Raw genomic sequence first — 16156 nt, forward strand, 5'->3', positions numbered from 1 at the left:
ATGTAAGTTTAAGTACAATGTAAATGCAATGCAAATGCTATGTCAATAATAGCATTTTTGACACAAAAAACTTGTGTCAAGTTCAAGTTTTTCTTCTTGAACTTTCTGTAATTTTTTTTCCTGAATATTTTGATCGGTTGTTGGTTGAATCCACAGTTGTGGAACTGGTTGATATGAAGGAATAACTATATCTGTTATCCACAGATCCTTTGCTTATTCTGCTTTTCCTTTTCCTTTCTTGTGGCCACATCCACCCCCTTTTGTGTGACTATTCATGTGCAACATCTGGTATACAATTTAAAACAGATCTCCTGGAAGATAATATTCTGGTTTCAACCCTTTTGAAGTGTATCACCCTTTCCCACTTCCTGTATATATAGGAATATATATATATGTTATACTATATATATATATATATATATATATATATATATATATCACCTGTATGTACCAGGACTGTTATTGATACAGGCATACCTAGTCTTCTGGAGCTTCTTTTTGTTGCTCTTTGCAGAAATTGCATCCTTTTACAAATTGAAAGTTTTGGGGAACCCTGCATCAAGCAAGTTTGTCAGCACCATTTTTTCCTGACAAACTTGCTCACTCTCTGTCTCTGTCTGACATTTTGGTAATTCTCACAAACTTTTCATTTTTCACTTTCACAAATTTTCCTCTCACAAATATTTCAAACTTTTTCATTGTGACATTTGTTATGATGGTGACCTGTGATCAGTGAGTGATCTTTGATGTTATTACTGCAACTCAAGGCTAGGTGATGGTCAGCATTTTTTAGCAATTAAAGTATTTTAAAGCTGACATTTTTTAGACCTAATGCTGTGGCACACTTGGTAGACCATAGTACAGTGTAAACGTAACCTTTGTGTACACTGGAGCACCAGAAAGTTGTGTGACTTGCTTTACTGTGGTGGTCTGGAACAGAGCCTACAGTATCTTTGAGGTATACCTGTGTTCTCCACTGCTTGTTAACCTGGATTACTTATTTTGGGAAGGTTGCATTTTTCTTAATTTTTGCAATTTTCTGTCATTTTTAGTGTTTTTGGTGACAGTTTTCTTTTAAGAACTTTCTTCTCCGTATTTTCTATTGATTTTCATTTTCCTTTTATTTTAGTTGAATTCTTAAAATATAATTTTGGTAATTTTTTTTTTCAAGAGACATTATAGATGAGTAGTTAAGAGCATGTGTGTTGAAACCAGAGTGCCTGGGCTTGAATCCCAGCTTTTCATTTAGTAACCTGCATGAGCACCATCTATCAAATGTGGATAATAATGGTATCTACCTTGTAGGATTGTTACGAAGATTAAGTAAGCTGATATATGTGAAGTTTCCAAAATAATACCTGGCACATAGTAAACATGCAGTAAAAATTGGTTATTATTATCTTGTGTGTGTGTTTGTTCGGTCACTTCAGATGTGTCTGACTCTTTGTGATCCTATGGACTGTAGCCCGCCAGGCTCCTCTGTTCATGGGATCCTTCAAGCAAGAATACTGGAGTGGGTTGCCATGCCCTCCTCCAGGGGATCTTCCCAACTCAGGGATCAAATCCACATCTTCAGCATCTCCTGCATTGCAGGAGGATTCTTCACCACTGAGCTACCAGGGAAGCCCTTATTATCATCTTTGTTAACGTTAACATGTTAGTCACTCAGTCGTGTCTGACTCTTTGTGACCCCATGGATTGTAGCCCACCAAGCTCCTCTGTCTGTCCATGGAATTCTCCAGGCAAGAATACTGGAGTGGACCTCCTTGCCCTTCTTCAGGGGATCTTCCTGACCCAGAGATTGAACCCAAGTCTCCGGCATTGCAGACAGATTCTTTACTGTCTGAGCCACCAGGAAAGCCCCGTTATTATCTTACCTACAATAAAACATTTGTTCTTGTGTAGCATCATTGCAGTTTCTCCGCAATGGTTTAGCGTTTTCGGAAAGATGAAGGTCAAATTACCTTTATGCACATCCATACGATGGACTGTTATGTAACCACTTAAAGATGAGGTGGATGTACATATACTGACTGAAAGAACTATTAACGATATTTTTAGATGGTAATTTGCAATTCTACAATCATATAAGAATTTAGTGTTTAAAAGCTGTGTTATATAAAGACATGTCTATAAACTTTAGAAAGTATTAGAAAAAGTATATACCTTAGATAAATGAATGGAAAAGAAACTTGAGCTTTTGAACTTATTCTTTTATATAACTTTAACAATGGGATTATTGAAAAATAGCCACACTTTTTGTGCATTTCAATATTTTTAAAATATTGGAACAAACTTTCTTTGCTTGTGTTGTATAGATATTCTAAGAAAAGCCTGTGCACTTATAACTTTTAGAAAAAAGTAGATTTCAAAGAGTAAAGGTAATGCAGGTAGTGAGTCAAGAGACAAAATAATAATATCTTCTTTGTCTTGGTGGATGAAAAAGAAATATGATTGTTAATCATACATGCCTACTTGCACACAGGATTACACAGGTGTGTGTGCACAGTATTAACATTACTGAGTTACCTGGAAAAATGACAGGAATTCTCATAGGGCAAAATAAAGAAAAATAAAGCCAAAAAAAATAGGATAGGAAAAATATGTGTACATACACATATTCCTAGAGTAGTGGTTTTCACACTTGAATAATAGTTGTAAGATAGCTAATAATGTATTCATTAACATTTGAGCGCTCACCGGGTGTCAAACAGTGTTTTAAGCCCTTATAGTGTTGTTTTGGAGAAGGCAATGGCAACCCACTCCAGTATTCTTGCCTGGAGAATCCCAGGGACGGAGGAGCCTGGTGGGCTGCCGTCTATGGGGTCGCACAGAGTCAGACACGAAAGAAGTGACTTAGCAGAAGCAGCAGCAGCAGCAGTATTGTTTTACTGTTACATTTGCTTGTGAATTTATATGCCAGGATGTGTGTGGAATAGTGTACGTATTTTCACATACTTGTGATTGAGTGTACAACCCCTAATCTGTCAGTCCACCCAAGCCTACTGAAAAAGCAATGAACTCTGGAGTTATTTAAAAGGTAGGTTTTTCTCATTTCTCATGTTCTTAATTCCCTTGAAAAGTTCTACTTGCTGCATAAAATCAAGAACCCTGATTTGCATATCTTTGTGGTTGGTTGCTACAAAGCCAATATTTAAATTTCTTTGAGGTCTCTTTTAGTGCGTGGTGTCTCAGATGAAGATCTTGTCAGGAGGGTGAATATATATGTGAATATGTATGTGGCTCTTGGTCTTGAGCATTTTGTGACAAAGGAATTCCCCTTTGAATTGCCTGCTCCCCTGAAGCCCCTGGAGCCTCTGGCTCAGGCAGCGCAGTCGGTCTGTGCAGTGTCTCTGACGTCACCAGTGTATGCATAAGCCCTGCTATTGTCTTACTGCTATAACTGGGCTGGGGATTGCAGTATCCGCTGTTGCTGCTGCTCCCAGTCTTGCCCCCGCTGCTACCTAGTCCTGCCTCCCTGCATCCCAGAAGAGCCACGTCGGCCTGCCTTTCCCTATTGGATTTTCAAAAGCAGCTCTTCGGTCTTTGGTGCTATAGGAGACCTTGCTTTTCAGTCACACGGGAGAACACTGAAGCTTGTAAGAGGAGAATCTGGCAGCTGGACACAGTTTGGACTGCATTGTCTCTTCATGACCTCTGCTGTGTAGCAGCTCATCTCTCCACTCTCACACGTACACTCTCCTCGATTTTTTTCTTTCTTCCTTCTTTCCTCCATTCTTCTAATTTTTTAAGAGCAACCTCTGGAGCCAGCCATGTTTGGCACTGAATCTTCATGTAAGTAAATGGATCTCACTTTGCTGTTTAGAAATCTGCTTGCTGTCATGGTTTCATTGGCTTGGAGTTCATATCACTTTGCCTGAGGTCATTACCAGCCTTTGTATTTTGACTCTAATTACAAAGAAATTGGTCTCAGGAAAAGGACTTCCCCTTAACTGGGTTATTCATCCTTAAGGCCAGGGATGTCAGTGTGGTCAAAATCAGGCCTCCAAGAGGGAGGGAGGAAGACAGGAATCTAGGCAACCTCCCCAGAATGTGTTAACTGGTGGGATCAAGTCTGTCACTGATCTATTGTTGTGGTTCTATAATGGTCCTTAAACCCTAAAATAGATACTGTGAGGATCTGACATGATAGTGTTTATTAAGAAAGAAAAAAAGGCTTACATTTTTTAATCTAAAAGGAGAAAGAGGTATCATTATATCTTCTTCCCATATTTTACGGAAACATAGGGGCAGACATTATATGTAGATAAATAAAAATTAAGGTTTTTTTTAAAAATGGATTTTTTTTTTAACACAATGGCTTCAATTTTGATTTGCTGGCTAGCGCCACAGTCCAGCAGCAGCATATCTGTCTTAAAACTTATACAATGAAATTGCTTTGGTGCAGAGCAGGCCCCGCACAAGGGGCTGGGCTGGATGGCCCTTGTGGACAGCTAAAATGGGTATTTGAAAAATGATGACCAGCCTAAGTAACGTGGATTATTTAATGTTGGGTGTAGAATAGTATAACTTGTCAGTGCAGTTATACAGGCTCTGCAGAATATTTTGTCATTATCCATAAGCAAAGGTGACAGTTCAGAATTTATAAAGAGACTGAACCTGCTGACCTAGGGCTTTAAACACTGGCAAGACACTGGCTTTGTGGGGAGAGGGTTAGGGCAGGAATTTAAGAAACATTTCTTATGAATATATAATTCAGTCTCTCTGATTTTGGGTGATCAGTGTGATTATTTATGCAAAGCTGATGATTATTCCAGAATAGCAGTATTTCGAGAGAGCTAATACTCCTCAGGTCTTTTATTTCTTGATTGGGTATTTTAAAGGGTGGATTATTTTTGTTGTTTTACCTAGAAGCATCCCATTTCTGAAATTACCACAATGCCTTATCAAGGTCAAGATAGAATAACAATGAGATGTGATGTCCCATTCAGGATGTTGTTAGTTTTATTTTTTTAGTAATTTAAAAGTGTTTCTTGAATTCACTTAAGTGATACATTTGGAATTATTGTCACCCAGGATTGGAAACAGATTATTTAGTGGTGAAGACCTTCCAGTTTCATTTCAGTCATTGAATTTTGTTTAAGTAGGAACTTAGGTAGAGTAGATATAAGTATTTACATCCTAAAGGAAAATTAGTCTTATTACTTTGTTTAGCTGAAAATGGAAGTTGAAACTCAATGTGGGAAACTTTGGGTTCTTGACATAGGGACTCTAACATTGTCTGGCTAGGTTTACACAGCAGACAGCCTTTCTTGATCATTAAACCTCATCTTTTGATAATATCACTCATGTGCTATGATCTGTGTTTAAAACTGCTGGTTGCTTTTGGTCTCCATAGCTACCAAATTACTGTACAGATAGAATGCCATTCAGAAGACAGAACATCATCATGTAGGCTTTTTTTTTTACTTTACTGAGTATTAAGTTTTGTTTCCTGCTTGTCAGTAGAAGACCACAGATAGATTTGTACTGTCAGTAGCTGCAAAATGTTGAGAATGGACTGCCTTCTTTAGATAAGGAGATTCCTTAAATGTGTACTCAGAGTTGAGACAAGTTTATTTTCTTTGTGTTTTGAGGCATAGCTTTTCTAGGCCTTTAATTTCCATCTTTTGGAGACTGTTTTATAGACCGAGACTATATTTAGAGTATTAAGAAAAAATAGTCACATTAGAAGTTCTAGTTAGTTCAGAAGGGATCTTCCAAACCACCTGGCATATTTTTACTAAATTTTTACAGTAAATACTCGTTTAACTATCTATTCTGTGTACAGTGCTATGCTAGATCCTGAAAAGGTTCATTTTTTTTCCTAACATATTCTGATTTCATAATTCTTATCCTTAATTTCTGGTTGCAGTATCTTAATTGTATTGGATGCTTTTACTTTTAAATTGAGGTATGGTTTGCATACAATAAAATGCATAAATCAAAGTGTGGAACACATTGAATTTTTGCCTGTTTATACCTTGGAACTGCTACCCAGTTTGAGATACAGAACATTGCTTTTACTCCAGAAAGTTGTTTTGTCAATATTTCTTCCTAGTCAATATTTCTTGTCCCAGTATTACTTCTGTTCCTCACCAAAAGGTGATCACTATTCTGAATCCTGTTGATATTGTCACTTGTACATGGTTCTTTAAAATTTTCTTTCTCTGCTTTTAACTCTTTGCCTATAAGAGAAAGAAATGTCAATAGCAATTTCCATGCCTTCATTTTTCAAGTACTGGATTGAGTAAGTTGACTTCATGTTTCAGGTCAGGAATTTGAGGTAACCTACGAATCACATTATAACATGTTTAGTCTCACTGAAATCGTATTACTTAATGTAAACGCCCAAAAAGCACCCCCTTCCCCCCAACACACACACATTTTAAGAGCCTTAACAATGACAAAAATCTTACCTGGAAGAGTAAAAAGTTTATCAGAGTTAAAACTTACATAGTTATGCAACAGAATTAATGAATGCTCTGGCTGACCTCGCTTCTGTGAATATCTTCTTGATTCACTTCACAGAAGAACTCCAACAGCGTTGGAATCTCATTTTTTCTAACTTGGTGTATCTGAATCTCCCATAGTTGTATAAATTGGCCCAAACTATTTTCAGGCTACTTTGAAATGAAAGTGTTCTATGTCATGTGTAGATTAATCATTAGGACAAAGCAGGAAGTATAGCTTCTGTAATCTGTTACCATCTTGATGTATTTCATTGAGCTTTTCCTTTACTGAAATTTCCCATGTCTAAAAATGGGAGTAGTAGGCCTGCCCTTTACCTTCTATGAGGAAATGCAATTTTAGTCTGGTCAAAGTAATTTAGGCTTAGGATGTAAGTACTAAAAGAAAGTTTTGTGAGGGGAGTGGTCATTTAAATGCATATGTTGAATGCTTGATTTAATGATAGTTCATATTTTAAAATCAATGCAATTCACAAAAATTAAAATTTCTTTTCCTTTTAAAATTTTATAACTAGAGAAAAAGTTTATCTTTTCTTTTTGTGGCGTAAGGGACACTGACTTTGTCCTGCTGCCATTTGGTTACATCCTTCATCATAAAGCCAATTATTCTCCAAAGAGTAAGTACTTCAAATACATGGACATTTATTCAATTAGTGTTTTTCTAGCTCAGTCCTCCTCCTGTCTCCCCTCCCATGTTTAAGTTTTTTAGTCCTCAAGGGTACCATTTAAGATGTGCTGTGGTGGGAATTGTGCTGTTTTCTAATAAGTTAATGTATCTTTAAAAGCACCTACCTTATTAGTCCAGTGAAGAGAGCAACATCCTACCTTTTCAGAACAGTATACCCTTGGGGTAAATAGTGTCGTTTAATCCCTCCTCTCAACATTTTGTTGTAGTTGTAACATATTAGAAAGAACATCTACTATATCTTGAAAGGGAAAGAGAAATTACCCAAATCCCAGCAGAGCAGTAGTATTTTGTGAGTTTAGTGGTGATGGGGATATGGTGGACCTGTGTGTCAGACTGTCAGTTCTCTTTAGCTGTGGTATGACTGCTGTCTTGCAAATCTTCCTTGCCATTTTCTGCATGCCCACCTCACCTTCAGTAGGCAGCAAGATGCTGGAAAGGATTTGTGGTATATGTGCTGCCCCATATGATTTTCATTGATGCACACCAAAAGGGCAGCTGTTGCTTTTTATTTTCATTACTGATGAATGCATTAATTTGGAACTGACAGCTTCTCAGTTTTAATAGTGAGTATGATATCATACTTCTAAGAACAATGTAATTATCTCAAATTTTGAGCCATTATGTGAGAGTAAAATGAATATACTCTAGCAATATTAGATCACCAAGAAACTGTATAATTAAACAGACAACTCTTTTACAGAAGAATAAATGAGTCACATTCCCTTTTTATGTATTTTAGGGCCATTCTTGACAACCAGTCATACGTGAGATTAAACTTGGGTCTATTGTTTTGGTGTAATTTCTGTGAATCAGTTGAGATGTTAACAACAACTATGGTCTTTCAAAAATGGCTGTTCACAACTGGACTGTTCTGCAGTATAAGCCCTAGTTCTTATTAAGTAATTGTATGACACTGCTGTTTTTGCTGTTAGTATGGTTGACATTTTAGTACTATAGCCCTCCCTTTAGTAGTTTTTGTTATATGAAGCTAGGTAATTCAGAAAGAGTCATTTTCCTTTCCAAATCTTTAATCCAGCTGTTATTTAGCTGTATTGAATTTTAGTTGCTTTCATCTTACTTGAAATACACATACTTAAATATACACACAAAAACTTACCTCTAACTCTATACTTAGAACATTAAAGAAAAAAAACATTACATGACTTTAGATAAGTAGAAAATGCAGATGGCTAAAATCACAATAAAGAAAACTAATTATGAATCACTGGAATTTGCACTGGGACATGGTCATACAGAAGCTTGGGGAGTAAAGCTCATATAATTCTTTTGACTTGTCATACTATATTATTGTCTTTTCTTTTCTTCTGACAATGTTAAGTCTGATGTGAAATTTCCTTTTGGGTTTCTTGCCTGTTAATAGTTGGTATCATAATTTTTAGAGTCAAGGGAATATTTTAAATGAAATAAAGATAGAAATTTGGTTTTTTTCCCCCTGGATATTTATCTACTGATTCTGCTAGTATAGGAATGGAATGAAAATACCCAGTGGTTATTTTAAAATGTTCAGAGTACTTATTTTCACTTGAGTACTGGTTTCCTTAATTGTTAGTCTGGTTTGTTCAGCAGAAATTACACATGAGTTTTCAGTGATCTGTTGTTTTCATTGTCACAATGGACCAGATTCATATCCTGTATAAACTGTGGGGAGTCTATGGGGAAAAATTACCATATATGGAAACTTTCCTCATAGAATCCCCATGGAGTTACACAGGATGTGAATAGAATTGTTATGGATTCTTGGTTGAATCCATATCAGTTACACTAATAATGTGTATTTTTAACGTTAACAGTAGTCACCACATTAAATTATGTTCAAATACTATTACATGTTCAATACAAGACCATATGGAACATGAGAAAATAAATTGTATGGTCAGTTTTACATTTTTTTGAAGTGTATTTATATCCCACTATTTTTTCCCTAAGAAGTGTAAAACATTCATTAACATGCTTATTAGTGTGTCTTTAATTAGAAAATGCCAGTTTTGAATTATTTAAAAGCCCTGTAATGTCACATTTGCTGTGTGAGTGGTAAATTGTAATATTTTCTGTGTAGAGATTTTGCTTTTATTAGTAATGGATTCAGTTTATTGTGAACTGAGGGACCAAGATGTGTGTTTAATGCATGTTGTAGAAATGGCAGCAGCCACGTGCCTGTTGCAGTGACAAGTGCAGAGACTCTGGTGCTCGATTGCCTGGATGCAAATCATGGATGTACCACATTCTACCAGGGTTTGGCCATCTACCCTCTAAGGTCTCCAGGCCTAAAGTGTGACTTACCTGATGAACTCTTGAATGTTAGGGGAATCTGCCTTTTTGGGCCAGGACATCTGCACCAGGGTAGGGCTTATTAAGGGTCACTGTGGAGATTGGACTCTGGCAGTGGGAAAGACTGGCTGAAGAAATGGAAATGTCACTTTGTAAGACTGGGTGGAAGTTCCATCACGAGGATCTTTGAAGGGACTCAGTAGGAGATCTGAAGGGAAGAGACTACATGAGACTGATGAAATAGGTCCGGGTTGACAAATGCCCCGTGTTTTTCACTACTAGTCACCGCTGCAGCAGCTATCACCAGTTGGTTACAGCACTTTTGTAGGATGGCTTTAAGCCACTAAGAGTTGAAATGTTTTCCTCTTAAAACACTTGTCTGTGCAAGTATTTTCCACATTAGTGTGAAAAATAATGACAAGAATAAATGTTTAAATAAACTTGAAAACAGTTATAGAGTCAAGAAGAAGGAATAAGAATTTTAAGTGTTCCAGTAGTATCCCTTTTGGTTTAAAATAAACATACCGTTCTGTGTCACATTATGACTCTCTGGAATATCAAAATAATTCAGAGCCACTTCTCTCTTTTAAATGAAATTCACACCAGATGAAGACATATCTCCAGAGTGTGGTAGCATACCTAACATATAGAAAGCACTCATTCTTTGAAATTTGAATCCACTGTGGCTTAAGGGAATATTGAAAATATGATGTATCAGCTTCATAGGGGATTGATATTCAGTCTAGTTAAAATTTTCAGGTTAAGGAGTTTATCACACATAAGTGGCACATATTGGAAATATTGTCAGTGAACGACTCTTACCTGTCACCCCTCAGGCAGGAGTAGGCAACAATATGGACTTCTATTACTAAGCCCAGATGTATTAGCAGTAAACTGCCATGTACTGATACTTGACTATATAGTGACCTAACGACTACATTTCACCTAAGTTCACATATCAATTTAATATTATCAAGTAAAAATAAAGAGGAATTATAATCATCAATTCATTTACAGCATGAAAACCGAGAATTGTTTCTTTGCCAATCCTGATGTTATTTTAGAAATTAGAAAAATTATTTTCTACTTCTTTGTGAGAATTTCAGAATAAGATTCAGGCATATTGGCATATTTTGGGGGACAGTGAGTCTGATTGGAATGCATACAGATTGGGAAACCACAGTGGCTCCATTAGAGTGTTATTTACCACTTCCTTCATCCATGGCTACTTCTAGAACACCTAGGCTTAGTGGAGACTTTAGTAGGGTTCGGCCTGTTGATATGCATGGATAGTCCAAGCGTGGGCTTGACTCAGAAGTCTAGAATTTCTAACCTGAAACTTTCCTAGATTTGTTTTAATATAATGCTTTTTCAGTTGTCTATTGCCATACAAAAAACCACCCCAAAACACTGTAAGTGGAAATAAGTGTTTATTATTCTATTCAGTTCTATTTTATTCTATTCAAGTCTATTTAGCTTGACTGATTGATTGGAGCCACTGGTGGTGTTCATGTAGAGTCTCTGATGTGGTTGCAATCAGATGTCTCTTGGCTGCAGTTATCTAAAGGTTCATCTGAGCTGGAGGTCCAGAATAGCTCTCTCACATGAATATCAGTTGAGACTGGCCGTTGACTTAGGGCTCAGCTAAGGTTGTAGGCAGTAATACCTATATTTGGTTTCTCGATAAGGTTCAAGCTTCTTATATCATGATGCTAGGTTCTCAGAGAAAGCATCCTTTAGCAGAGTATCCAAGAGACCTAGAAGGAAGCTAAAAGGTTTCTTATGACCTGATCTTGGAAGTCTTAGAAGTCACTTCCACTATATTGTATTGGCCGAGCAAGTCACTAAAATAAGCCCAGATTCAGAAGGAAGAGAATTAGACTTCTCGGTGAGGAAGTGGGAAGAGTGCATTTGTAGAAGAGCAAGTAGAATGAAAAATATTTTAGTGGTAATCTTTCAAAATATACTGTGTCATAAGTAGTTTCCAAACTCTACTCCATGAAATTGGTGCTATGAGGATTTGTGTTAAACAAGGAGTCTGCAGACTTTTCCTATAGAGCCAGATAGTGAATATTTAAAGTTTGTGGACTGTTCAGTCTCTTTTGCAACTACTGAACTCTATCGTTGTAGCACAAAAGCAGCCATAGACAAATAAGTGTGGCTGTGTTCCAATATAACTTTATTATGGATATGGAAATTTGAATTTTTATATAATTTTCACATATCAAAAATATTCTTTTTTCCCAACTCTTGAAAAATGTAAAAAAGAAAACATTCTTAGGTCAAGAACTGCACAAAACCAGGTGGTGGGCAAGCTCTGGCCCATGGGTCTTAGTTTGCTGACCCCTGCTTTTAATATTTGATTTGAATTTCATTTTTAATTGCTAAAAAACCTGAAAGAACAACAGATACATTCACATACTAAAAATAAGTAATTTTGATATTTTGGGTACTGCTGATAAATAAACTCAGGTTCTTATTGGTTGACTTTATTATTAAATATTATAATTCAAACCTATAAATGTACATCTGTTTAACATATTGGGCTCTGGCATAATACTTTGTTTGAAAGAAGGTTGTGTTAAAGTGAGTGAAAGAAAAAATAAAACCATGGGACATTTGAAGGCTTAATTTCTATTCTGTTCTCAAGAATAACACTAGGAAAGAAAGACTGTGGAGAACTTCTGTTTGATTTAATTTCACCAATATTTATGGAGTATAGAGGAATTGCCCATGATAAGCAATAAGAGGGAAAAAAACTTTCAAGAAATTTAAAGTTCAACTGGATATGGTGCAGTGAGGCAGTGAGAGGAGAACTGAGAGGGTTATAATATTAAAACTGTATGTTTCTCTTTCAGTTAAGTCAGTGTAAATTAGATTTTTTTGACACAGGTACCCATGAATCAAACTAAAAATTGGATGTCATTGGAATTGACATTGTATAATAGGCAGAATATGACAAGAGAAACCAGCTTTTTCTTAAAATAATTTTATTGGTGAATAATATGCATATGATAAAATGTATCCATTTTTAAAAATGGATCCATTTAAAATGTACAGCTTGATGAATTTTGACAAATGTATACCTATGTATAACCATCATTATCAGTGCGATTGAGATACAGAACATATCCATCACCTCCCAAAGTTACCTTGTGCCACTTTAGTTAATCTCCATGTTTCTAGACTTTCACATAAATGAAGTCATACAATGTATTCTACTTTTGTGCATAACTTCTTTCATTTAGCATAATGTTTCAGTCGTGTTGTTATGGCTGTTTGTACTTCGTCTCTTTTTATTAGTAGAAAAATATATATAATTGGCTCAGCCATTTGCCTGATGATACTGAATTGTTTCCTGTTTTCGGTTCTTATGAACAAAGCTGATGTAATTACTCATGTATAATTCTCTGTATTGAAATATGTTTTCACTTTTCTTGGTTAGGAATGTAGAAATGCAGTTGACAAATCGCCAAGCTGTTTTCCAAAATGGTTATACTTTTTTGCATTCCCAGCAGCAATGTGTGGGAGTTCAATTGCTTCATATCTTGGCAATACTTAATATTGTCAATCTTTTAAAGTTTAGCTAATTTATTGAGTGCGTAGTGATATATTATGAATTTAACTTGCATTTCTCTCATCAGTAAAAAATTGAGCATGTTTTCAAGTGCTTGTTGACCATTGATGTATCTTCATTGATGAAATATCTGTTCAAATATTGATACTTTGTCTTATAATTGGGTATATTTTTTTAAAATCACAGCATCCGAGAAAGCGTTGCAATTCACTTTCTAAATTTAATTAAATAACTCATTGATCTATTTAGTTTTGGCTGTGCTGGGTCTTCATTGCTATGCAGGCTTTTCTCTAGTTGTGGCCCGTGGGCGCTGGTCTAGTCATGGTACCTGGGCTTCTCCCTGCGGTGTCTTCTCTTCTTGCAGAGCGCAGGCTCTAGGACCCGAGGGCTCCAGTAGCTGTGCTTGGCCTCAGTAGTTGTGGCTCCCAGTCCCTAGAACAGAGGCCCAGTAGTTGTGGCACGTGGGCTTAGTTACTCTGCAGCACGTGGGATCTTCCTGGGTTAGGGACAGACCCTGTGTCTACTGCACTGGCAACAGATTCTCATCCGCTGAGTACCAGGGAAGCTCTGTAATTGAGTTTTGAGAGTTCTTCATATATTTTGATATGATCTTTTTAAAGATATATGTCTTGACAGTATTTTCTTATAGTCTGTAGCTTTTTGTTTTCTTACTGATGTTAAGTTTTTAATTTTGATAACATACAGTTTCTCAATTTCTTGTGTCCTATATAAAATTTTCTGCCTACCCTAAGGTCATAAAATTTTTTTCCCTGTATTTTCTCCCAAGTGTTTTATATGTTGTGCTTCTGTGTTCTATGATCCATTTTCAGTAAATTTCTGTGTATAGTGTGAGGTAATGCTGGCCATTTACTTCTTTTTTCTTCCCCACCAAAATTCAGTTGTTCCAGCACCATTTCTTGAACAGACAGTCCTTTTCCCATTGAATTGGCAACTTTATCAAAAACCAACTGACCCTGTATTTCTATCCTATTTTATTCCGGAGATCTCTGTGTTTATCCTTAGGCCATAATATTATAGTTTTAATTGCTACAGCTTTATGATTCCTTTTGATATCAAGTAATCTAAGCCCTCCAGGTCTGTTCTTTTGCCAAAATTTTTTGGCTATACTTGATTGTTTCATCCCACAGAAATTTTAAAATTTGCTTGTCAATTTCTACAAAGTACCTCCTGGTATTTAGAGTGTATAATAAAACTTGCTTGTCAATTTCTACAAAATTCCTCCTGGTATTTTGATTGAGAGTGTATAATCTAAAAGCAGTTTGGGGGAGTTGATAGTTTAACAATTTTTAGTTCTCCAATTCATGAACATGGTATATCAGCCTTTTCATTTAAGTCTTTTTTAACTTTTCTCAGCAATGATAAAATGAGTTATGAAATTCCAAGAGTTAGGTTTGTCTTTTTTCCCCCACTGATAAAAGAATACTTATCTGGAGTAGAGTAACAATCTCGAATATATGTTTCTAGGGAAAGCATCGTAAAATGTAAGTTGGTGATATTAGTAAAATCTCATTAATTCAAATTTGAAGGACATGCTTGGATTTGTGAAAAGTCTTAAGTAGCCTGAGAAATGAGACTTTATTAAATCAACTGTTGCCATGTAGAAGTATTTTGGGAGATATGTTTTAACAAGTAGATAAGCAGAGTTGTATGTTTATATAAAATGCTATTTTTATAGCTCTTAAAGCATTTGCTCTCTCACCAAGATGAACTGCTTTCTTCCTTTGTTTGTTATCTTAGGAAATCACTTTCTTATATTTTAGAAGTGGTTTTACTCCCATTTTTACCTAAATATTCATGTTTTTTTAATTAGAAGGATCTGAACTTATGAATTTTTATATTTAGAAATAGAATCCTTCTTCTTATGAAACTGCTCCTATAGTCCTATTAAGTTACCATCCTTTTTAGGAGTCTATTAAATCTATGGATCCTTATGATTTCAAGAGAATTGAAGCCTAAAAATACATTCAGGATGGCATATCACCTTTAAAAATTAAACTGAATTCAAATTGATTTTATTAAGAATTTTTTCTAATTATTTGACATTAGTTGTGATAAATCTTCAAACTTCATGAAGCCAGATTTGGTAGAGATTGAATTGACAGGACATAGCATATTATGTATATATGTTATAAATATGAATCTATAAACATTTATCTAATGCCTAAAGCAACTAACATTAAACTCCACCCTTGTTTTAAGCAGTTTATAAAACAATAGTCCTGTGGGATGGAGGTTACAAGGGAGGCTCAAGAGGGAGGACGTATGTATACATATCACCAGATGGTCAATACAGAAACCAGATTGATTATATTCTTTGCAGCCAAAGATGGATAAACTCTATATAGTCAGCAAAAACAAGACCCGGAGCTGACTGTGGCTCAGATCATGAGCTCCTTATTGCAAAATTCAGGCTTAAATTGAAGAAAGTAAGGAAAATCACTAGACCATTCAGGTATGACCTAAATCAAATCCCTTATGTTTTTATAGCAGAGGTAACAAATAAATTCAAGGGATTAGATCTGGTAGACATACTGCCTGAAGAACTATGGACAGAGCTTCCTAACACTAAAAGAGGAGGTGACCAAAGTCATCCCAAAGGGAAAAAACACACAAGAAGGCAAAATTGTTGCCTGAAAGGTCTTACGCATAGCTGAGAAAAGAAGTGAAAAAGAGAAAGGAAAAGATGGACCTGACTGAATGCAGCATTCCAGAGGATAGGAAGGAGAGAGAAGAAAGCCTTAAAGTGAACAAGGCAGAAAAATAGAGGAAAACAATAGGATGGGAAAGACTAGAGATCTATTCAAGAGAACTGAGGATACCAATGGAACGTTTTGTGCAAAGATGGGCACAATAAAGGACAGAAATGGCAAGGACCTAACAGAAGCAGAAAAGATTAAGAATAGGTGGTAAAAATACGTGGAATTATGCAAAAAAGGTCTTAATGACCTGGATAACAATGATGGTATGATCACTTACCTAGAGCCTGACATCCCTGAGTGTGAAGTCAAATGGGCCTTAGGAAGCATTGAAAGTGAAAAAAAGAAAAAGAAAGTGAAAGTGAAGTCGCTCAGTTGTGTCTGACTCTTTGTGACCCCGTGGACTGTAGCCCAA

General features: G+C 36.0%; 1 protein-coding gene across 7 annotated transcripts in view; it reads left to right on the forward strand.

Moving 5' to 3' along the window:
* The window catches only part of ST7 (suppression of tumorigenicity 7), a 254937-nt gene that overhangs the window by 50265 nt on the left and 188516 nt on the right, over positions 1–16156 (forward strand). The window contains exon 1 of one of the 7 annotated variants that reach the window (XM_070468816.1): positions 3367–3795. The exons of the other annotated variants lie outside the window; for them this stretch is intronic. Within the exon in view, the coding sequence (XP_070324917.1) occupies positions 3774–3795 (22 nt within the window). The 5' untranslated portion in view covers positions 3367–3773. Of the gene's footprint in view, positions 1–3366; positions 3796–16156 lie in introns of those variants that run through there. 7 annotated transcript variants of the gene reach the window in all.

The sequence above is a fragment of the Odocoileus virginianus genome, chromosome 1 (assembly GCF_023699985.2).
Source record: "Odocoileus virginianus isolate 20LAN1187 ecotype Illinois chromosome 1, Ovbor_1.2, whole genome shotgun sequence".
NCBI classification, from domain to species: Eukaryota; Metazoa; Chordata; class Mammalia; order Artiodactyla; family Cervidae; genus Odocoileus; species Odocoileus virginianus.